This window comes from Xiphophorus maculatus, chromosome 13 (genome assembly GCF_002775205.1).
Source record: "Xiphophorus maculatus strain JP 163 A chromosome 13, X_maculatus-5.0-male, whole genome shotgun sequence".
In the NCBI taxonomy this organism is placed as follows: Eukaryota; Metazoa; Chordata; class Actinopteri; order Cyprinodontiformes; family Poeciliidae; genus Xiphophorus; species Xiphophorus maculatus.
In genome coordinates this window covers 9,286,873-9,310,880 of record NC_036455.1, presented here as the reverse complement: position 1 = coordinate 9,310,880, position 24,008 = coordinate 9,286,873, and the positions used below count along the sequence as shown (strand labels likewise).

The 24,008-nt window shown below is 37.6% G+C and overlaps 1 protein-coding gene across 2 annotated transcripts in view; it reads right to left on the bottom strand.

Annotated features, from left to right (window-relative positions):
• Positions 1-24,008, bottom strand: part of LOC102234533 (semaphorin-6D-like) — a 171,661-nt gene that overhangs the window by 20,812 nt on the left and 126,841 nt on the right. For both annotated transcript variants that reach the window (XM_023345086.1, XM_023345087.1), the window contains exons 13-20: positions 23,699-23,826; positions 22,234-22,365; positions 21,938-22,093; positions 19,924-20,097; positions 19,683-19,823; positions 16,625-16,702; positions 3,410-3,468; positions 2,461-2,514 (exon numbers count right to left, since the gene is read on the bottom strand). In XM_023345086.1, the coding sequence (XP_023200854.1) occupies positions 2,461-2,514; positions 3,410-3,468; positions 16,625-16,702; positions 19,683-19,823; positions 19,924-20,097; positions 21,938-22,093; positions 22,234-22,365; positions 23,699-23,826 (922 nt within the window). The remainder of the gene's footprint in view (positions 1-2,460; positions 2,515-3,409; positions 3,469-16,624; positions 16,703-19,682; positions 19,824-19,923; positions 20,098-21,937; positions 22,094-22,233; positions 22,366-23,698; positions 23,827-24,008) is intronic.

Genomic DNA, 24,008 nt, shown 5'->3' with positions numbered 1-24,008 from the left:
GATGCTGCTAATGAGTTTAAATTGAACTTAAATACTACTAGTGTTATAAGACTGCAAAAGAAAAAAATAATAGAATGGGAAGGTTGTAAATTATGCAGGAAATTTCAACTAAAGGAAAATGTTTTGGTGAGGACTATCAAATAACTAAATAATACTGGTGGATAAATGTGTTCAAATCACTGCTAAAAACACAAAATACAAAAATGTACACAATATTGACAGCAGAAAAAAATATTCAATGTCCCACTGGGGATTTTACCAAAAAGTATTTTATTATTTTCTACTGAATCAATTAAAAATATATATTTCAACGTGAAATTATGCAACAGCAATAAAAGCCACACATTTGAAGGCTTTTTATACATCTTTGCTATATAAATGTGCTATTGTTGGAAGCAACTTTGTCATACCATATCTAAATAAATATGTTAATAGATTTAAAAGGAAAATTCACTTCTGTTTAGCCAGGTTTTCCTTGTATTGTGTTTATTGGTGGATTTACAGCATAATTTTACGTCCATCTCTGGAGGCTCATTGTGTGTTTTGTATCGTGGACTCTGTTAAGGCTAATAACATTACCTAAAAGCCTTAATGCAGGAAAATCACTAATGTTATAAAAGAAAAGACAACATTAGCTTCAGGTTCAAGGTCAAAGTGAACTGAAAAATGTTTTATCCTTATTGAATGTAAAAAGAAATGCTGCATCAGACATCGTCTCAGTACCGAAACATAGATACTTTCAATGTTCATAATTCTTTCTGTGCCATTTGCTGCTTGATGACTTAAATTGTGTTTGAAAAATTGTCAATTCTTTAGAGAGTTTTAAATGCCAGGAAACAAATGCCAGCCGCCATGTTTGCAACCTTTGTAAAAGTTACTGCATGTATAATAAGGACAACATTTTTATTTTTTTTAAGCTTATCCTTTGTCTTCAAAAAAGCGTACACTGAACTAAATGAATTTCACAACAGCCTACTAAAAAAACAGAATTAAATCAGGTAATTCAATAAAAGTTACAATAAATAAAGCTGGCTATCAACTGAATTAGAGTCTCTCTGGCTCTCTATGCTCCACTTCAGTTTTCCTTTTCTAAACGTATGATTTTAATTCTTGTCAACTAACAGCCTTATTTCAATTCCAGGTGGATGCAATTAAGCTAAGTGGTAGAATACAAAGCGAGGCGCTCTGTGTGCTCTGACGGCTATGGTTCCAACCTTCGCTCTCATGGCCTACAGTGAAATTACCTCAGGAGATGCTGCCTCTGACTCAGGGTTGCTCACTTAAAAAAAAAAAAAACTTCAATACATGGACGTGGCAATGTCAAATTGAGGTGGTGATTGAATTTGAAGAGACTGATAGAGAACATCATTCAGAGTTGAGTTAGGCCTGTAAATGTTTTCAGGACGTGGTAAAAAAAAAAAAAAAGCACTAATCATTGATCGCTTTCATTTCCCTGATTCATTGGGCTCACAGTCTGACGACCTTGCTCTCCCTCACCTTCGTTCTTTTCATCAGTGCTGCTGACACAACGCAGCCTCTTGGGCTCAAGTGTTCCTTAAAAACAAACTCAACTCGAGTCAAGTGGACCACAAACCAAAAAATGTCTTTCTAGCCGTCCCCTCTAAGGCTTTAATCACTGGAATGCACCACATAGGGCCATAATGGGATTCACTGTGTGGGTTCGGCTGCTGCTCGGTGAATGACAATGCTTCTGCTGGTTTACGAGAAGGACTCTCGACAGTCAGGTAGAAGCTGAGCTGCAGCAATGAATACAGAGCAGGTTGCTGAGCGAGGCTGGGCTTTGATCTGCTGGACTGTAAAGTGGTGGAAGGTAATGATGTCAAACTGAGCAATGAGTTGCTGTACATTAACTTGAGCCAACCAGGCGACAAAACGGGATTTCTTCTGGTTGAGTCTAAGCTCGTTAGTAAAGACGTTAAACTGAGACAAGGAATTTCCTTGGCCTCTTTCTTCTGGGTTTGGTTTTAGGGGATTCTGTCTTAGTTTTTTCTATCTTCAGAATTTTATAGATGTGAAAGAATTGTATGAATGCTGCTTTTTTAAGAAATGGCAAGACAACCTTATTCATGTCCAATAAAGTACAATGCACCACTAAGTTTTGACAAACCTATAAGTTGTATTTTATGGAAACAATAACTTTAGGGATACACCACAAACAAGAAAAGTTGTGTTTAGATCTTCTCCAGATCTTCAATTCCCACTGATATTAAACTTCTCCCAAATATCTGAGATAAACATCTGGAGTCTGAGACTAATAAACCCTATTTCAGCAAAAACACTCACCTATAAACTTACTACCTCATATTACCATGTCCTATTTTGATGTATTAACTGGACAAAAAATATGAAACTTTCTGAATAATACCATAGAATGAAATGTATAAATTATTTGATGCATTAAAATAGAAGAAAAATGGAAGAAGACATATTTGGCTTTACCGTAGGCAGAGTCAGCAGCTGATTCCTGGTTTCGTGTTGTGGCCAACACATCAGCTGTACAAAAGATAACACCAGTCACATTTCATGGTACTATAAAGGTCAAATCACATGTCGCTATTTAAACCCACTTTTATGTGTTTTAATCATTAAAAAAATACAGTGGAAAACAATCATTTAAATGCTCTAAAAGCAGCACTTTGCAAATATCTTCACAATTTTTCCACGTATTGACAAACTGCAAAACTGGAAAGTTTACCATTTTTAAATGATAGAAAAAATACTAATGACTATCTTTATTTATTTTGCAATTAAAAACAAAAAGTTTAACATGCAATAATATTTTTAGCAAAATAAATTCTGACTTTAGTAGAAATGAACAAATTGCTGTGTGGCCTCAGACCTCTGCCTTAATAAAACAAAGATGTGTTTTATTAGTTTCCAAACATTCCAAAAAACTAAACTTCTCAGGATATGAACGTAACTGTTACAAACCAATAGGATTTGCTTTGGAGCCTAAAAACGAACAATCTCAGCTATTAAACAGAACAGACAAAAGAAAAAGGGGCCCATAAGCACAGCTGGAGAAATAGCTGGAAAGCGTAGCGAGTAAGTGGGAGATGATGACCATTACACTTAGAGAAGTGCTGCATCCCAGTGGGTAAAGGGTAGGGCAGACAAAGACTGAAATGTGTCTATTTGGCTCCACTAATGGCTTAGAATTTTTCCAAAAAGTAAAAACTAAATAGTTAACCAGACAGTTCATTTTTTATGTGACCCAGGTTTTCCAATTAGGTCTCAAACTGGGATGAACTCCATGACTTGGATTGTAAAATCCATGGAAACAAACCCCAGGCTGTGTTTTAACAATCCATAACCTTTACACCTCTACACCTCATATTATAACTACAAAAATTGTTACTAAGGCTTTAAAAGAACAGATTTATCTTACTGTGACAGTTGTCGGGGTAAAACGAGTAGTCGCCCTCTATATCCTGTTCGAACCCGGCCCTGCAGAGAAAAAAAATAAACAGAAAAGAGCATTTATGACAAACTGAAAGAAAAGCTTCACGCACACATCAGACGTGGCTTTTCATTTTGTTAGTTACTGTCGGGTAAAGCTTATCAAGAAATCTATCAGTGACTTTGCATCTATAAAGACGAGATAAGATGTTTAATTAGCTTATCGCCCATACTTCATGTCCAAGTTTTTATTTAGTTTGAAGGCCAAAGAATTCAGAGGTCGAAAGAGGTGAAGCAGCAAACTTCTTCACCTCCTCTTTGTCCTCCAATTAAAGTGAAAAAGGTGAAACTCATCCAGACAGGAGACAGGCTGTGACAAGAGGTGAGCATGAAAAACACTCGCGCTCACCGTCAGTGGCAGTAAAGTGAAGCGGCCTATATCTGAGTGCAGAGGCAGTAAATGAAGCCATTTACCCTCGTCTGAGTGTCTTTCTCTGGGTCTGAGTCCCTGTTGTTTACTGAGCCTGCCTTTCTCACCGCCGACACTTCCATCTGACCTTCAAATCAATTTTTAAAGGGACTACAAATCAGGATTTCACAGCCACGGAGCACAAAATTACTTCCATAAAGCAAAGGTGTTTAAGACTAGGAGCTTTGCTTTATTTTTAGTGTTTGTCCGCGTGAGGAATTAGAAGTCATTTAACTGTTAAAAACTAAAAGATAAAATAAAGCAAAATAAGGGCAGATAGAGGTGAATCCTTATTCTGCTTCATTTTCCTCCAGCACACAGTTGACATCCCACCAATGAAGTTGTATCGATTAAGCCGATGTGAAAGAACAATGGTTCCTGCTGTTGAAACTGCAACCATCCCTCATGTTTTGTCGCTGGCATTTTATTTTATCTCGATGTTTTACAAATAAAAATAAAAGCCTTGAGAAAGTTGAAATGGGATCATGACCATCTTACTGAATAGTTTCAGCCCACATCTAAAATAGTGTTTCATCAATAAGAAGAATTTGATGCCAAAAATAAAAGTTCTTTTTTTTCATCGATTGTAGTTAACCCAGATTGTAGTTAACCCAGATTGTAGTTAACCCAGATTGTAGTTGACCCACATTTCTCTTATTTAACAGTATAATGATCTCCCCTCCAATTCTATAGTCATGTGAAAAACAGAGTACATGTTTTATAATATATCTGGACGTTTGGATGTTTTAGACTAATTTTAGCAAAATTGAGAAATTATAGACATCTACACAAATAAATTGCAGGTAAATCTGGTCTGGAGTAAGTTACCACACTACAACATTTATTCCAACTTAAATGAATAAGACTCAGATGAATCATATGAGGAGCACGTGATGAGAACAGTATTAGTTAGCATTTTGAAAGAGGTTTGCCTGTTTAAACCACATACATTTAATTAGTTGTGCTCCTGACTATGGAAGTGAGAATGAAGAAGACTGTTGAATTGAATGAGCTGTTTGAGGCTTTTAGAAAAACATTGTAGCAGCTTATGAGTGTGATAAAGGTTAAAAAATGTCTAAGAACATTTTGATACCAGCCATTATACCGCATAGAAATTAGTCTATAAGTGGATGACATTCAAACAAGAAAATGCCCAAGTCTATTTAGCCACCAAATTCACCTTGAGTGCAGACCGAAAGATGCTAAAGGAACTTCTCAAAAACCACTAAAATGTTCTGATGTAACGTACAGAAAGCTTTAGATACTGTTGATGAAAGAGACTTACTTTTGTTTAAGCTATGCGTAAACATAAATGTCCTCAAATGAGGACATTTAAACAGAAATGAGTAGTTTAAGCTGATTTCTTTTGTTTCTCCTCATCTCTTCCGAGGGACAAAACCACCAGTAGAGTTTGATGTTTTTGGAGATAATTTTCCATCGGTATAAAAGAAAGCAGTTGTTAAAAACTCTTGTTTTAATTTAATTAGCTGCAAGACTACTGCTGCAGAATGTTTTCAATCCCATGCTTTTAATTAACCCGCCTTTCTTCTCCTCCCTTGTTTTATAAAACTATCCCTCCTCTACATCCGTCTTCACTAATATCTCTGAGCCGTATTTAACTCCTCTCGCCTTGTTTTCATTTTACACCCCAGCAGATTTCCTGGTGTGATGCTGCAAGCGAAAGTCTGAGGCTCAGCAGACTGCACTGCCTGAACAAGGGTGAGCACAAATGCCCAACCGCTCACCAAATGTTGTGTTAAAGAGGACTCTGTGCATGGCTTGGAGATGTCATTCAGTTCGCTGCATGGACCAGCCAGAACGCGGTGCATGCAGAAGACAAGCATCAGGAGTCTGCCCCCCACCAGAAACAAATTTACTTTAAAGCAAATGTGACACAATCTGCAAGATGCATTTTTTAATGGCTATCCATTTTGAGTTGGAGGAATTTAGTGTATTTCTTCACATATGGATCTGTCTGTTTGGGATCTAAGCATTAATTCATAGGTGCTGTGTTTGAGAAGTAATACAAAGAGCAAGGTATTTCTTTATCTGGGATCATTTCAAGCCAAACGATGCACTTTGGGTTAAAATGTCATTCTGTAATGATGCAGCCTATCAGACATTCCCTTCCCTGGCACTTCGATGCTTCTTGTGGCAGTCATGAACATCTGTCTATGTTACGTCAAGGTCTCTGGGCAACTCTGCACATTGAAAATATATGTAAATGGATGCAACAAGACTTGCAGCAACGATACTATACCCTGGGCATACTGAGAGCGTGATTTCTTTCAGCATAGAATCAAGCTGAACTCGGCATCTTACACCTCTGTAAGATGCATGCATGCAAAAAAGTGAGTAGAGCAGAGCAAAATGGCTGAGGGTCTTTCTGGAAATCTCTGGTGCTAATGAGTCATTTTATTTTACTGAAGAACATTTAAGTTGGATTTGGTTCCAAAGTTTTGACATGAGCTGAGGGTAAAATTAAATCTGATTAGAAACATCCTGGACATTGACTTTGGGTTTGTCCTGTCTCAGTTATCCATTCTATCATCTTATGGGTCAGATTCTTTGTCATGAAGCATTTTACTCAAAATCTGAAATGCACACACAGTCTACCCTTCAGAAAGGGGTTGCACACATTCCTCTGTGGAGAGACCTGCAGGACCCTTAGAGGCATTTGGCAGCCAAGCAAACCACAGAGTCATCCAGAAAGCGTGAAATACATTTTTACTAAGATACAGCATATTTACACTTCATTTATGCATTCATTAAATCACTTTGTATCTTAATTTATTAAATGTACATGCACCAGCAGTGAACTTTGAACTTTGTGCATTTGCATATGAAGGCCTCAGCATTTCTTAGTTGATTGACTGAACATCTCATTTGATCAGTCAGCATGTGAACCAGAAAACTTCTCTGCAGTAAAATGTGCTAAACAAACTTCAGAACGGAGACAAACATGATTTAAAGTTCATCTCAGGGTTTATTCCATACTCAGAAACTGTGGCAGTAAATAGAAATTAAATTTTCTTCAGTGTGACTGTCCTCCTTACATTTCCTTTTATTGTGTTCTTTAAGTTGTCCATGGATACTGTATTTACATGACTGTATAATAAACTTGCATTACACATTCACTAAGTAAATTATGTAACAGATGAGAAGTGGAACATTTAGAGGCTATTTAATGGAATGTAAAAGCGTCATTTTAATTTCCTCCTCTCATGCACTCCACTTCATATCTCTGTACCTCATATTTGCTAACTCGTCCACCCCCTCAGCCACTCAATATTTATCTCCCCTCATTGCTCGTTTTCTCTCCTTCCTTCTCTTGCTGCTTTTCAGCTTGAGCTTCATTTCCACCAGCGTGGGCTGAGCTGTAAGTGAGGAGAAAAAAAAAAAGGAGAGAACAGGAGGAGGTCGATGCAACGGTGAGCAGCTATATATCCCAACCGCTCTCAGGCACCTGAACGCCTCGCTCATCTAGCGGGGAGCTACTCGGAGGAGGGGATGAAAATAGACTCAGTTGGAAAAGACAGCCAAGTTATCAGACGCCGGCGTCGCTTACATTGTGATTTCGCGTCCCCGGTGTTGAGGCTCGGCAATGGAGGCGTTAACGCATTTGAAAGACTGTGAAATGTAATTGCGATGTTTGCGCGGCTGCGGGATTTACCGCTAAATGAACATTCACAGGTTGTGTGTACTTCAAAGAAGTAAAAGTTATTGAGACTTTGTTGAACAGCTTGAGGTTTACTGACAACTTCATTTGACACAGAACAGCTCAAGTCTTTAATAAAGGTTTGAATCAAATGAATGGAGGGATATATTTCAGGTAGTCTGGTTGGGTACAAATAAAATATTACATTTTGCAAAACATGATTCAAATTGTAACGCCATTGTAACAGAATGTGGACCAACTTGATTTCTATCCATGTAAACATCTAATGCAAACATAGTTATAAAGGTTTATAAAACTGAACTCGCATTATATATTTTGAGACTAGACCAAACGTTAGCTTTAGATAAATAACTAATGCCCTTTCCATCAGAGTGAAAATACCGAAAGAGCTTTAAGACAGCTGTGAAGACATTGACTGGTCATGACTTAAGACAGGACATCACTTCAAAAATCTGAAGCAAAACACTAAAAGGTAGAATACTAATAAGGAGGAAGCTCGTCAATATGAGATTAGAAGAGGTTATTAGACACACAGAGGTTTGGGCTGAGTGAAGGTGATGGAGAAATATTGTGAGTAACTCAGTCACTGCATGTGACTGAATAATGTTTTTCTCCTTTGGGTTCTGTTTCATACAATGCAAAATACTAGCTGTTCATGATGAACTTAGAAAAATGTAATTAATGTTGGAGTGAAATTTTTTTTAATGGCAGTTATAAAATGGTAGCATCATTTTATAACTTGAATTAGTTTTGAGAGATAATGTGAGCCTCTATTTAGTGTTGGTTGTACTTTTTTGGAAGTAGAAATATTGGTAACACTTTATTTGAAGCGGTGTGCATAAGACTGACATCACACTGTCATAAACATGACATGATGCCCGTCATGAACATGAAAGAGTATTTATGAATGTCTATGTCTATCTTTATGAATGTCATGAAGTGTCATTTGGTAAATAACATTTCAAATGCAAAGTTGCTTTAAAAGTTGCATTAAATGTCAATTAAAAGTGCCAACTTTACCTTATTTGGTAAATAAAGACACTTTAATGCAACGTTGACTAATCTAGAGGCTGTATCTATTCTATAATACGACTTTGAAATCATAAAACCAAAACATAATTGGCTCCAATTTTAAAAAATGCTTGCTCTTCATGCTGGCTGGCAAAATGACTCTTTCCATTTCATCTCTCCTTCAATCTACCACCTCCCTTCTAAGACGGTTCAGTTTCTTTTTCAGGCTGATGTTATGCAAGACGTTACACTCTTCCTCTTCAGCGCTTTCTATTCTTACTTCATCATCCTCCCCTCCATGTCTTTCTTCTCCCTGGAGGAAATCTTTTACTCATCAGCAGAATTTTGTGAAGCTAAACTCACTTCGACTTACAGACAGTCAAGCCAAACTCTGAGCCGTAGCTCTGCCTGGGGATTCTGTTCTATATTTATCCTTCAATCAGCCTGAGCAACGTTTCTGTACTTGGTTTGATTTGATAAGACCTCAAGTCATCATTTCATAAGAACAAAAATGTATTGTGTGGTTTGACATTACTAAAAAGCTCACAGCATGTTTACTTTAAAAAAAGTCATATAATGGCTAAAATATGTCATGTTTTCATGCAAGCAAATGAAGGTTACTGACATTATATAATATTGGTGCTAAATTTTATTTTATTTTTTAAATCAAACTAAAAAAAGTATGAAAAAAAAAACACTTTATTGAAAGTACTTTACAGGTGTACCTGAGCAACTAGTAGCAGGTACAGTGTAAAGGATGTCAGAATGCATTTTATAATAACATTTTAAACTTTAGTTAAAATCACACGACACCAGGGAATTTACACATCCTTTGAAGTATGAGAACTTCGACAGTCTCACTTGCTCCATTAAACATTAGCTATGAGCATGATATCTTGTTTTGCTCGTATTCCCTTTACCCAGATGGGGATGCTGGAGATGCAGGACAAGGACCTGCGCCTGGACTGGAGTCTTGGGAGTCCATCTCTGGAGTTGGAGAGCTTGATGTTAAGTGAGGCAGACCAAACGCAGGACGAGTGGGCTGTTGTGACTTATATTGCTGTGATGTGATGCTAATAGAGGATAATGACTGAACTTGGACAAACTTTCTTCCACTGCCTTGCAGAGTGTGGAAGACAAAAAAGAAATCAGAACAGAGCCTGTAGGGCTCAACCTCTTCAGTTTGTCAGGAAGTTGTAATTCATTAATGGTTTGTTGCAGGGAATAACAATCACCTTCAAATTATGTACAAATCGGAGGATTTAGAAGCATGCATCAGGTGGTTTTAGTAAAACTGCAGTCATTCTCTCACCTGGGAACTCATTTTTGTTGCAGTTTGCTGTTGCTTTAGTCCTCCTCTTTCTGCTGTTCACTCTGTTTATATCAGTCTTGTCAAATAAAGCTTTCATCTTATCTCAACATGCAGCTCAGTAATTAGTTGCATCCTTGTTCTGGTGTCACACCGATTCAGTTTACCATTTGTCATCTCAGAAAAAAGCTGTGATTGCATCTAGACCGTTTTTTTCTAAACCCAAATAGTAAACACTTCCACACAAATTATTGGTCAAATTAATTTGATGTCTAATTAAATAAAATGCACTTTTAGAAAATACATCTAACACACAAAATATATCTAACACATTTGGACTTAAAAAAAAAATGTTCTCGCTGAAATAAGAGATTTCAGAAATCAAAGATTTGCTTCAGTATTCACACCTCTCTTCCACATGCAAACTGAAAAAAAATATTTTCAATGTTTCATAAAGTGAGATATTCATAAACTGTTTTTGTGGACCATTTGTGACTGATACAGCCATCCAACCATTACTTACTTAGCGTTTCGATGGTGTGGGGAGGTTTAAGTAAAGCTTCAGCATTGATTTCCTGCACATCTGATACTGTAGTATGCAGAATGTGATCTAAAGTTAAGCCTGGTGGCCACAGATTTATTGGACATGCAGAAAAGTCTGTGGCATTAGCATGTCAACTCAGAGAGGCCAGACAGACCATGAATATCTGCCACTGCTAAAATGTTTTCATAAATGCTCACGAAATGTTGCACAAATTAACTTTATACACCATGCAGATGCTTTGTCTACATTAATGAAGATTTAGTCACTGGGAAAGTTGAATGCTTGCATCATGAACTGTGTATTGACAACTGAGATTATGAGGTAATGATCTGGTATGTCATTAGATAGCAATACACTGTCAATTTTACACCCTTGGCCCCAGTGCACACTGGTAGATAATGGGGTTCATCATAAACAATATTCTGATTCATAGAGATAACAGGGCTTCATCTTTTGCTGAATTTCTTCACAGCCATGTAAAATTAAATTTTAGGGTTACAGGAACATCCTGTGTTGCTGTGTTTGCTCGATGGGAACTTTCGATTGAATCTGACAAACCACAAGCAGCAGATTCAGAAATAATTGTTTAGTTAGTGAGAAAATACTGACTACATCATGCTTTAAAAACAATCAGGTGATTAGTTGCATCAGTGAATTTGCTTTGGTAAATTAAGGTGGTGACTTTTTTGGTCAAAGTGGCCACTTTTCCTTTAAAGAAAATTAGAATCTGAATAGATTTGAAAACACTCAATGTGGTTTCTTAATAAAACAGTGAGATGCCCAACTGATTGAAAACTAAGCCCTGATTTATAATTGCCGAGACAAAGTCAAAAAGAAAAGCTCAGAATGAAAATAAAACGGCTCCCTTGAATTGCCTGTCTATATCTGTCTTGCTGTTATTTCTTCATCCCTCAAGTGTCTGACACAGATATTGCTCTTGTTTTGTAATTTTCCGTCTCGTATGTTTTGCCCCCTTTCTTCTTCCTTTCCGCATCTTGCATCACAGCCTCGCTTCCCCCTCAGTTTCCTTCCTCGCCTCTTTTTCATCTCAACCTGCTCATCCTGTCCATTTTAATCTTCCTGCAGCGTCTCCTCTCTGCTCCATCCACACTCCTGTCTGTATTAAAAACTATGAGCCGAGCGTCTTTTGTGCTGCTGCGGAACATATTGTTTCCTGTGTCTGTGGGCAAATGGACAATTCTCTGAAGTTAGCAGAAAACAGTGTTTTGACTTCATCTGGCATTCTTTTTCCACATGAATTGAAATGTCTCATTTCGATAGTAAATGAAGCAGACCAAAACAAAACTGCCTGCCAGCTTTTCCATCAGCGCTATCATTTTAGCAGAAAGGAATCTTCCTTCGGGTTTATCAAGCCCGAAGGAACGGATTGATGAGGCTGTTAGAAACACTGTGGACATTATTCTCTCACAGCCTTTGTTTCTCAACTGTTTCACAAATATTTTTTGCATATTTTTACAACTTTAAAACAAATCCAACATTAATTACAACAGAAAATCCTCTATTTATTACAACAGAGGAAGAAGATCTGATTTAGCTTCCAATATTATTGCCAGGCTATAAACAACAAAACAAAACTCTGGGTGTTCAATATATGTTCCAAACAAGTTTGTTGTGAAATATTAGTCATTTCTTTTCCATTTTCTTTAGCTTAAGATGATTCATCATATTTTTCTTAGTCTTAGAGATGAGAAATATGTGTAAAATATTTGCTTGCAAATATGACAATGGAACTGTTTCCATAAGGCTGCAAAGTACTTAAATAGTTCACCTTAGTGCAATTTTATTTCATGTTTCTACATGTTTAAATATTTACAACTAAAAGACACATTGGAAAGACACATAGAAGAGGAATGTTTCATTTTAAAATGTTAAGGTTTTGAATTCTGTCTTTCCTGCTAATTTATAGGTAATTTCATGTAGATGAATCGTTGCTTTGCATCAGAAACCACATCATTTATTCCATAACTGATTTTGTTGTGTATTTGGAATCAGAATCGAGTTTTTCTCCTCCTTTTTTTATCCCAAACACTTTCTGTGAAGCACTGATGTCACCAATAGTGGTTTCCCATATGACTAAGTCAGGCATGATTTTGCTTTTTAACTCTAATTATAAATTGGACAAAGTACCAAGTACTCCATAATGCTAACTGTGTTAGCTTAACTGAGCCAAGTCATTACTGGTCACAGGAACACCTCCTGCAGATTTGAACATGAGCTACAGCAATGCTCAGAGTTCTATTTTTTTTTTAACTCCAGTATCCATTTGGAATTGGAAATAATAAATTTATCATTTGTGTCCATCGAATGAATACTGTGAACATGACTAATAAATGTGTAAGCATGCACACCAACTATGAGTATAGATTTATGGATTGACCTTTATTTCTCTGCTGACCACAGATAAGCTCTGAAGCACCAAGTTGTTATAATAGCTCCCTAAAGACATGGAAACCTTTACGTAAAAGCCTGTCTCAAAACTCATTCCGTCATAATGACATGATCTTATTAGAAACGCCAATCATGTGTCATATTTTCAGCATTATCCTAAAGTTATCTAACAAACTCCTCAAATTCAAGGAGAGAAAAACACAGCATCTGCAACTGCAGTTCTCAAATCAAAAGCAAACATATTATCATTTAAAGTATGTTAGAATCATTATGCTAAAGAGGTTTTTGAAAACAGAAAAAAATAAATAAATAAAAGAGCTTTTAATTAATCAAAACGAATTTTAACCAACTCAGTGACTTGTGCGGAAAGCTTACCTCTTCCTTTGAACAAGTGCCCATAAAAAGTCGATGAGTTAAAAGACAGGCGACTGCCCCCTCTCTCCTCGCATCGATCCACGTCAGGAGACGGATCAAAAATATGCAGGCAAACACAAAGAGCTGCCAGCAGAGGAGCCAGATCAATACTGGGATTATGTATGCCTGCTGGAATATTTGTGTTCGACATTGATAATGTTCAGTCTTGATAGAAATATTGGTGTGATCAGACTGGCTTGATGTATACACAAAAAAAAGCAGAAAATCTCAAGTCAAGTACTGCTGTAGATCTTATAGGGCACAAAGTGCCTCAGAGATGTTCAATGAAACTCAATTTCCATGCTTCGTTCCAGCGGACAGCTTTTCCCTTAAATTGCATGAAAATGTGACATAAATATTTAAGACACGGTCGTTTCACTATGAGCGGCCTGAAATCCGTCAACAGAAATTTCTAAAAGATGCTGCTGTTCTGTTTTGACATAATACAGTATAAAAAAAGAAAAAAAAAAAAGAATAAAAAAGTAAGGCGACTGTAATGTGGTTCTTCATACGAGGGGACAAGCTGACCCTGTCAAATTACACTGGGTCCCTGACAGCTTGGGTCTCGGAGAAGGGGGCTTCAGTAGCAAGTGTAAACACTGTCTAGACGAAGAGATGGTGAGAATATGTGCTGGGAATGAATCGAACAAAAGGAACATTTATAAGTCTTAAATCTTTTAAATCGAGGGTTATGATAAAAAATGCAGTCTTCCCATGCTGATCTTGGGTTTATTTATGTATAATTTGAAGGACAGTAAACTGGCTGTCCCGTCACAAACCAGAGAAGTTCCAACTACAAAGCGTAGCATGAATCAGCGTTATAGTGATTCCAGTATTTTAACCTAAGAACTGTTCCTAACAAATATTTCAAACAATTTTCAAAAAGAACATTCCAAAATGATTGTTGCATCTTGTGAAGTCTACTTTGATATTGAGTAATCCACATTTTCCTCTTTAAAATTCAAAGGTTTTAAACGTGAACGCATTCATCAGTCCCTCATCAAACACATGCACTGACTGTTGCTTCAACTCAGCCATGCATGTTTGAGAAATCCTTGATTCTCCCTTGGCAGCCTTTTGGGGGTGCCTAAACGCTTGCCCCTCAAGACGAGCAACAACAGCCATTATCCAGCACCTGGTAGAACTGTGTGTTGACTTTATCAAATTCACTACAAAACTCCTAACAACGGTTGAAAACACCATCCATGGACCGCATAGAGAAGCACTGCTGTGATGACATGCTGAAGGGGGAGTCGCAGAAAGGCTAGAACCTTCTTAAAGAGACAGAACCCATTTCAAAGTATCAGATTTCTTTTAAATTGCTTTTGATACTCAGCCGTTTCATAATAACTGAAGGCAACAGTTACTTAAATGTGAAAAAAACGGCACCACATTTCTGATTCAAGGTGACAAACTGGTGACATATTACATGTTTTATGATGGAATATTTTGTGCATTTTGCCACATTCCTTGCTTTGTAAATGTCCAAGTTCAGCATCAACAATTTGAAAACCTGCAGAGGCTCTCCGTTAGGAGATACTGCAGACTCCCAAATGAATCAGCTCAATTTATAACACCACATTTATACCAAGAGATTCTAGCCCTAAGATAAAAGCCCACTGTTTTCACATTGAGTTTATCAATATTCTCAAGCAGTACAAGTATTAGAAATACACGCAGATATGCACAAACAAACTCAGCAGGCAGCTTCTAACTTGTGAAACCCAGTGTTTGTGGAACCGCTCAATCAATACCTTTTAAGTGTCGGGTAACTCGGGCTCACGATGCAGCACGTCATAACATCGATCTGTGGCTATTGGATTTTTTTTGCCATTCCTCCAACCCTCCGCAAATCGAACTTATATTATTTTCACGTTTGTCTCCAGAGGAAAGCCTTGTTCTAAACCTCAGGGAGCAACTAAGTACCTGCAACATTCTGGTATGTAAATATAATCAGTCACAAACGCAGTGAAGTGATCAGAGACAGAAGCAGTACATCAGAAAGCTTATTATCAAGACTGGTTCTGTGATTAAATTAATGGACTCAAAACCATCATTGGCTATGATAAATAAAAGCAAATTGAGGTTAGGAGGAAGAATAAAAGAAAAGTCCCAATATTCTAAAAAATATATGAATATGAAAAAAGCATAAAATTAGTGACGCTAAGGACTAAACATAATCACATTGCTTTGTGGGAGCAGAAACTATTCTGCTTTAGTCTTTAGGTCTGAGTTGAACCCATCAGAATCCAGACAGTTTCTCTCAGCATCCATGTTCAGCTGCACTAGCAACTCCCACCTGTTCGGAAATCAAGATGCTTCTTGCAAAGGCAGCACAGGAACGACAAAGGTTTTATCTGTAGATCAGCAGCACAGATCAGTGATCAAAAACCAGCCGCACATAAATGGCTGGAATGCCAGCCATCTGTCAGGGACGGGAAGCTGAGGAAGCGATTTTTCAGCACCTGGTGCAGCGTCGACTGAGCGAGGCTGTGTCCTCAGATGATCAAAGTCCCAACTCTGGGAAATTCTGCTAAAACTCAAGAGTAAGGGGAGTTCAAAAAGTTGCCCTGGGTAAAATCAGAGAGCTGCATAGCACAACTATGTGAGCTTTATGAAAAATGATACTGTGAGGCTTGGGAAAGTGGGTAACGTCTATAGCATGCAGTGCAAATGTAATTCCATTTGTAGTTCTGAAAATGGGTTTAGACTGAAATAGACCTGATATTTGTTTTAATTTTTATTATAATAATGTCCACAACTGCCGAAGATTACATTAACAATACAGAAGCTCTGACTACTACTTACTTTAATCCACTATGATCTAATATTTGGATTCACTCAAATATAGTTTGATGCAAAACAATACATTAACTTAGTATTTAGAGATGAAATTATTGCCAGAAAGATTTGTGGGAATTTACATCAATATATAAAAAACAAATCCCTTCTGAATATGTTTTATAATGATGGGTCTCATCAAAAGGTCACTGAAAGTACAGAATGCTCAATATGAAAAACTGAAGCAAAATAAGTGATAATTCACGAATTGTCACCATCAGCAGGACAAACAGAAAGTCAGAGGCTGAGTTTGTGACTCAACATATTTTTGACTACAGCTGATTTAACCAAAATCACTCTTAGAAATCCTTTTCAACATTTGTCCTCATTGCACTTCTACATCCATCCTTTCACTCTGGCATCACAGATTTACAACTTTCAGATGTACGACCCTTCTGCTGCCAGGGCTGACGGATGAGCAGGACCTCCGGAGCCTTATTGGCCGTCAGACTGATGATAACAGGAAATACGGGGAGACAGAAAGGCAGCATGACAGTAAGAGAAAGATTACAAGGGACTGGAACATACTTGAAGCCTGGTGCCATGTTGGCGCATGTCCCGGTGCGAAGCCAGATGCAGTAAGGATCACGGGAGGCCAGGCAGGCGCTGGAGGAAGAGATGGAAAGGAAGAAGACAAGAATTTATTGTTGGGGTCCAGTGGGCTCCATTTGCTTTTTCCTTCATGACATTAAATTCACACACAGGCTGAAATTCAAGTGGTTCATAAACAATTCAGGACTCCCCATTTTCCCATAGCACTGATCTAATTTCTTCATTATCACATAATAAACCTTTGTTACTTCTCTGTTTGTTTTCATTGATTCAGCTCATTCTGCTCATCTACAATGTTTAGCTCTGTGAGTTAACACTGAAATTTCAATAGTTTCTAATCAGTTGCTCTCCATTCAAAAGACCAACTTTAGGATTTAATGAAACAGGAGATTTAAAGAAAGTCATCTGAATGACACACAATTACTGGTCAAACAGGAGCCAATAATGAACAATATGGCAAAAATATATTGTTTTAAAGTTAAGTCAAAGTTTCAATATTATTGCAAATATCCTACATATAGATAATAAAAAAACAACCCCTAGAAAATACAACAAAGCTTGTAGAACAAGGAAAATATTTAGTTCTTTGTGTTATTTTGCCCAAACATATGATCCAAAAAGTATAAGTTAAGAACTAAAATAAAAATCAATTTTAATTTACAATGCAGAAATAAGTTAAGCAAAGTGGAGTCTTTTGGGGATTTAATATTTAAATCTCACTTGTATTCTGTCTGTTTTGATATGAATTATTGATAATTGGATTTTGTTGCAGTTGTTTGTATACGAACAAGACCTAAAGAAAAAGTTATCTTCTCTTTACTGTGCACATTACAATATCCTGCTTTTAAGATAAAAGTTGAAGCTTCAAAATATCCTTTTAACAGTTGTCACAAATATCTCTACAAGGCAGATAAACAAAGACGTGTTCAAAAACAGACCTGCATTTAAAATCAAGGACACATTGATAATACAACATCTGAGTTTCCCCTGCCTTTTGTTTAGAGACAGTGAGCTGTCACACCATCTTTTCATGCGTTTCTGAAACACACACAGACAAACACACTTGTGACAGCAGCTGCCATCAGGTAGCCGTTTCAAATCTAGCAGACCCTTGGTAACGCAAACAACGGCCTCCAACAACTTGCACGTGTTTACACATCTAGTCTCAAACGCCTTCATCCATTACCAGTCCAGTTTTATTCGGGCTCTGCCCATCAATCACGCACGAATGCACAGTGGCACAATTCACAAGCAAAACACGGCGGCAACACGGCGGCCAGCCAAAACAGCAGTGTAAGTATTTACCAGTGCTGTCAAACAGTCACATCGCAAGTCATTCTGAATAAAGAGAGCAAGTCCCAGCAACCACGGGGTGAAGTCAAGGCAATAGTCCGAAAAAAATGAAGAAAAATAAATGTTTGTTTTCAGTAGAAAAACAAGTTCAAGTTCGGGGAAATTAATGATACTGCAAGCAAAAAACAAAAGACATTAAAACTAACAGACAAGCAATCTGAACTCTAAAAATGAGCAACAATACAATGTGCCAAAACAACACATAGAAGTCGACACAAGGCATTGAGAGGACCAACAGTGTATATCATCATTAACCAACCATTACTAGTAACATCAGTAACGTGGAAAAAATAAACATTAGCAGCAGATCATCAACCTTAAGGTTCTAAAGAGGGTCCGACAACAAGACCTAACCAATAGGTCAGGCTTATATATGGTGATAGACGCATGATCAATAGTAACATGAAACAGAGTTTTAATTTATTTCACTGAACTGTGATCCAGAACCGCACAGCATTCTGGGGGATGTAGGCAGAAGAAAGGCTTTAGCCACTCAACCACTCACAGCTAGATTAGCTAGGTTGGTGGCATCAACTTACTCGCTCACTGGTTTGTTACCTAGCAACTCACTCACTCTTTGGTTACCTAGCAACAACCAGTTGAGTAACTTGCGCAGCAGCGGTTCAAGGTTTTGCTACTGTGCCTCATAGATGTTTTAAAATAATAATAATAATAAAAAAAAACTAGTTTGCCTGTATTTCAGATATTTAAAACAAAAAATAATCAATAATTGATATTGCCCCATATGGAATGATTATATTATGATACGTTTTTCAGCCATATTGTTCAGCATAGCTCCACCTCCCAAAGCTTACATTCTTCCTCTCGTTTCCACCAGATGTAAAACACTAGGCAACCTTCTTCTGTTGCTCCATAGTACAGTTCTGATGCAACATGCCTATTATTGGTACTTTTGGCAGTAAAAGGGGCCCCACACGTGTTCTCTGACTGTTGTTCCAGCCTGCATTTGGCATGAGATTGTCCTTCCATAAATGTTAATAGGCATCATTTAAGGTTGATATAAACCAAATTTACCCCAAATATTCTTCATCAACAATTTGCTTCATTACATTGAAAGCAGACATGTTGTTCATACTCGTTAGTTTTTCCAAATCTGAATCTCAGTTGGGTGTAAGAACCACAGTGAAACTGTTGTGTGTTTGACTAGCAGCAAAGCGTGCGTGGCTTTGAGTGATGGAGTTACAGCTGGTGCAAGACTCTCTTTGCCACTGCAGCTGTTGCCACACCAGACTGGCTGGCTTTCATTCATCCTGCTCAGTGATTAAAATGAGCCTGATTAACACCAATGTGGGGGTGTGTGTGTGTGCATATGCATCCCTCTAAAGTGATGAATGTGCTCTAATTTGGGCAGTGAGCTCTGTTCTTTTCAGCCTAATGAAGTCTATAAATAAAGTTCTTAAATGTTCATATTTTATGATTCAGATTCCCCCCATTATTACCCCGAATGCACATGTGTTTCTACAATATTTATTATGCTACCAAATTAGGCTTGCTATTTTAATAGTTAAATAGATTTGTAGCTAACAAACTTGAGACTTTGTTAAACTCATACTTCTCATAGTGACTTCAATTTAATTTTTAAAATACATTTTGATTGAGTGCAATTTCCCTACGATTAAAAATTTGTATGAAGCTATTAGTTTTATTCCCGTTTCCTTACTTTTTACAGGCTCCATGTTGGGTGCAGCGACTGAGTGGTACTCTGATTACACAGCTGGTAAAAGCAACAAACAGTGCATGATGGTCCTTGTCCAACTCCAGTCCCAGAACCCTCCTGTCCTCCTGACCCTGAACATTGCACCTGAGCACACGAATAAACAGAAAACAGAACATTACTCTGAAACCTGGACACATTTTTCAACGCCAGCAGAAAGGCGGATTAAAAATGAGAGGAGCAATACTTGGAGGGGTTATAAACATCGATGTCCTCCAGGAGTTTGGATCCAAAGCTGTCATTGGGATGTGTGCTAGCCAGAACTTTCAGGACACGGCCATCGTCTGAGCCCAGGAACATGACTGTTCTGTCCTTAAGGGGACCGGCTGAAACATCCACCACAATCTGGGTCAACTTGGACCTGAAAAAAAAGAAGAAAAAGAGCTTGAAAATCCAATCTGTGTTGTTTCTCTAAACAAACACCTGAAATTATTAGAAGCTTGTAACAACTCCATAAACTTGATGTCCAAAAAGTGCATCTAAAAATTTAACTTTTGTCAATATTTCTTGTGTATTTGGAAATTAACAGCTACTATTATAAATTATATATATCTATTTTTTTTTTTTACCTATAACATTCTACCTATATAGTTAACTGTTATGACAGGTTGAGTACTGTATAGTTGCAAGAAATTGTTTAATAATCCAATAAATCAAACAGTAAAGTGGTTCACAGCTGTTTTAGAGGAAAATCTGACCCAACAAGTCTAACAAGGGGAAAATGTGAAAGATCTGTATTCATTTGGTCACAATACACAGCGCACTGACAGCATCAAGCAGAGTGCTACTACCAGGAGAAAAGCTGCAATGATTTTGGCATCTTATTAAAAAGGCTACAGTGAAATGATGATATAAAGCCAAATGTGGTTTAAACCTCAAACTAGTTCCAGCTGTCTTTACATAATAAGTAAAAAGATCGGTTTCACATTGAAACAAGAATCTAAATTTATCTTTATGGTTTAGAAATCTGCATCAATTCTTACACAAATCATTCAAAACCAATCATTTGATTTCTACTTTACTTTTATCATCACTTTTCCTCGTTCTACATTAAACTCACATCAAAATGAAAACAAATTGAGGCTCACTCCTTACCCAAGTGCTCCGATGGGCTCAGACTGTCAAACTGACTAATGTTACATAAAGGAGTCAGCAGATTTGCGCTACCCTTCGGATATCTGCATCATCATTATCTGGGTCAGCTTGGACCTCTCCAGCAGAGAGGCTAATTCGAACATGGAATTAAGAATCTCATTCTCATTTCAGACTGGTAATTAGAATCCATCAGAAACTCATTTGAAATCTGCAGCCGAGATTAAAAAGGTCACAGAATCTCCGAGCTGCCGAGTCGGTGGGAGCCGGAGCAAGAACTTACTGTGAGCCAGCATCTAATCACGGCTGATACAGATGATTATCCTCGAGGCTTTAGGTCGGGTAGCGGATTCACTATCCCTCACTGTGGCTGTAATTTTCTAACTTGCCCCTGCTGGGTACACTTTACATCCTCCTCTTTCATTTTGACCTTTAAGAATTCCTTTTTTATTGTCCTGGCCTTCCTGGAGCATTTAGTTCAGGTTTCTTCTGGGCGATTTAAAAAACACCAAAGCATTTTGCTTGTTGCTGCAGTCTGGCATAGCTGTACTTACACTGCTACAACAGCACATCTGACAATAATTTAAAGAACAGATTTATTCGTGGATGCCAATTTCTGCCAAAAACAAGAAGAAAAAAAAGAGTATGAAGGTAAGGGGGATTTTAGGCAGGTGTCATCTGTGGGTGTAAGCCAGTCAACACCTGCTTATCTTGTGAAGCAGACTCCTTCTTTCCCACTATCTGCAGCAGGTGTAACGGTTGCTAAATTTTCTATCTGACAGCAAATGACAAACTTAACTCTTTCCACCTACACGTGTAACCTGGCTATTGCTGATGATTTTGAGCATGTATTGTAGGATGAGCACTTTCTAAAGGTCTAAAAAGAATGCATTTTACCCAAGCACAACATGCATGTTTAATCAAACTTCACAGAAGATCTGGAGCAGAACATAATGGTTTCTCTGTTTCCAAAATGGAGCTCCTTATATTCTGAATGGGTGCTAAGATTTTAAAACATAACCAGTCTCCTTCATGGCAGAGAACCTAAACCATTTCAGCATACATATTGTGACTTCAGGAAGTAGACATGAAGCTCTGATGTGTTTTACCTGCTCGATGTCTGTGTGAAGCAGGGCCGGTCGTTGACAGAGGGAACTGCCTCATCCATCAGAGGATAAGATTTGATGAAAGTCAACATCTCATCTGGGAACTGAACCGAAGATTTGTAGTCTGAGGCCGGACCGTCGCCTGCACAAGTACCTGGTCTGGGAATAAAAGAAAAGAACACTTTTACAATCAGCAATCTTACTACATACAATATTATAACATTCGAATCATGCACACAATTTTTTTAGTACCTAGCTTAATGTTTCTGGTTACTCAGATTTGTAGAGAAAGCCCTCACCTTGGTCTGGGAACTTGTTCATCTGGCACTGGAGTCCAGGATGAATCACTGGTTCTCTGCTCTTTGAACTTCCCGTTGAAGACTTTCTCAATGTCGTCCATGTAAAAGGCACAAACTGCTGAGCCTGGTATGCTGGAGAGACGCAGGAAATAATGACAGCAGGTATCAAGTTATTTATTCTTAATTTCAGTAAACAAAAAAATGAAGAACAGTTAAGTAAGAGGAGTTGAGCAATTTTAAATCTTCCTTTGTTATGTTTGAAGAAGGAAAACTCTGTTCAATGGCCCATTAACAGACCCCCATTTGTAACTTTGTTCTTGGGTTTGGTGAAATCAAAGCATCACTTGGATTTTACTAAACATACTTCTTGTTCTAGTGAATATTTCTCTCATCACATCATGAAACATTTTGTCTTATGTCATGTGGCTCGTCTGTTTGGCTCTGTTGGTGCTCATTCTGAACTGGGAGCTTGTTTGTTGTTTGGCAACCTATTGGCCCAGGTCGGCCGCAAAAACCTAGCAATAACCTAACTGTCTCACACCATGATGGCCAGCAACAAATACAGCATTTCTGACTCATGCCAGAATGCATTTAGCAATTTATAGTTTTTATTTTCACAATGGCAACAAAATCCGACAATGGACTGACTACTCCACCCACTAAGCCACATTTGCCTTCGTAAACTCAATTTTTATAAAATAAGCTGCAACTAATGAGGTCAGCCTCATGGATTATTATAAGTATCCTGAAAATGGAAGGAAAAGAAAGAGCACAGAGTAAAAAAGGAGGCTAGGGGATTAATTAATTGAAAATGGCAAGGGAAGAGACATTCCAAGAAAAACCTGTATATATTTTGCAAAGACAGTCGTGTAAAGCTGTACCTGAGAAGACCCCGTTTGACATGTTATTATCCCTGACCCAAATCGTAACAGGGACCCAATTTCTTTGTGAAATCTTTAAGTCCCGAGAGTAAGAACCTGGGTACCGCGTTCCTAGTTTTTAAATGATGTCCTCATTTCCATAAATGTCGAGTGAAAGAAATGTCTTTGCTTTCCAGCAATAACCACACACATCCCTTCTAACAAAAATATACACATTTAAAAATGGCCCTGCCTTTCCAAATGACCTCCTTAATAGTTGAAGTACTGTTACTTTTTTAATTCAGCAAAAACTAATCTAATTTTCTTTCATTTGAAAGAAGAATGTAATAAAAAAGCATGTACCAGTCTTCTAAAACATTTTCTTGCATAATTTTCCATTAACTCTCCACTTTGATAAAATTGTCTTAATTTTCTGTCCACTTTAAAAAATTATACTCAAAGAAAGATGTCTTAAAACAAATTTTAGAACTGAAGACAGCCATGCATACTAAAACTACTAATTAACAGAAATCTCAAAAACATGAGCTTTCTCACCAAAGTAACTTATTTCCTGTAAAATTTCCTGACATACTTTGTGAGCTTACCTGTTGGACTGAGTGGTAAACACTCCAACGACTGCTGGCCTCTGGTTGATCTGCAGCACGTTGGTGAGAGACTGAAGGACATCGAAGTAGAAGAAGGAGTCTCCTGGAACCGAACAGTTCAACCGGGCCTGACAAAGACAAACTGATTTAGAGATGGGCAGGAAATATTCGGAAGTGTTGCAATCCTCGTAGATATTTTCATCCACTCAAATTTGCGCTCATGTTAGGATAGTGTTAGCATATTTACACTGTTTTGGTATGAAACGGTACCCATTTACCATGCGTCTTAACAGCTGTCCAAAAGCAAAAT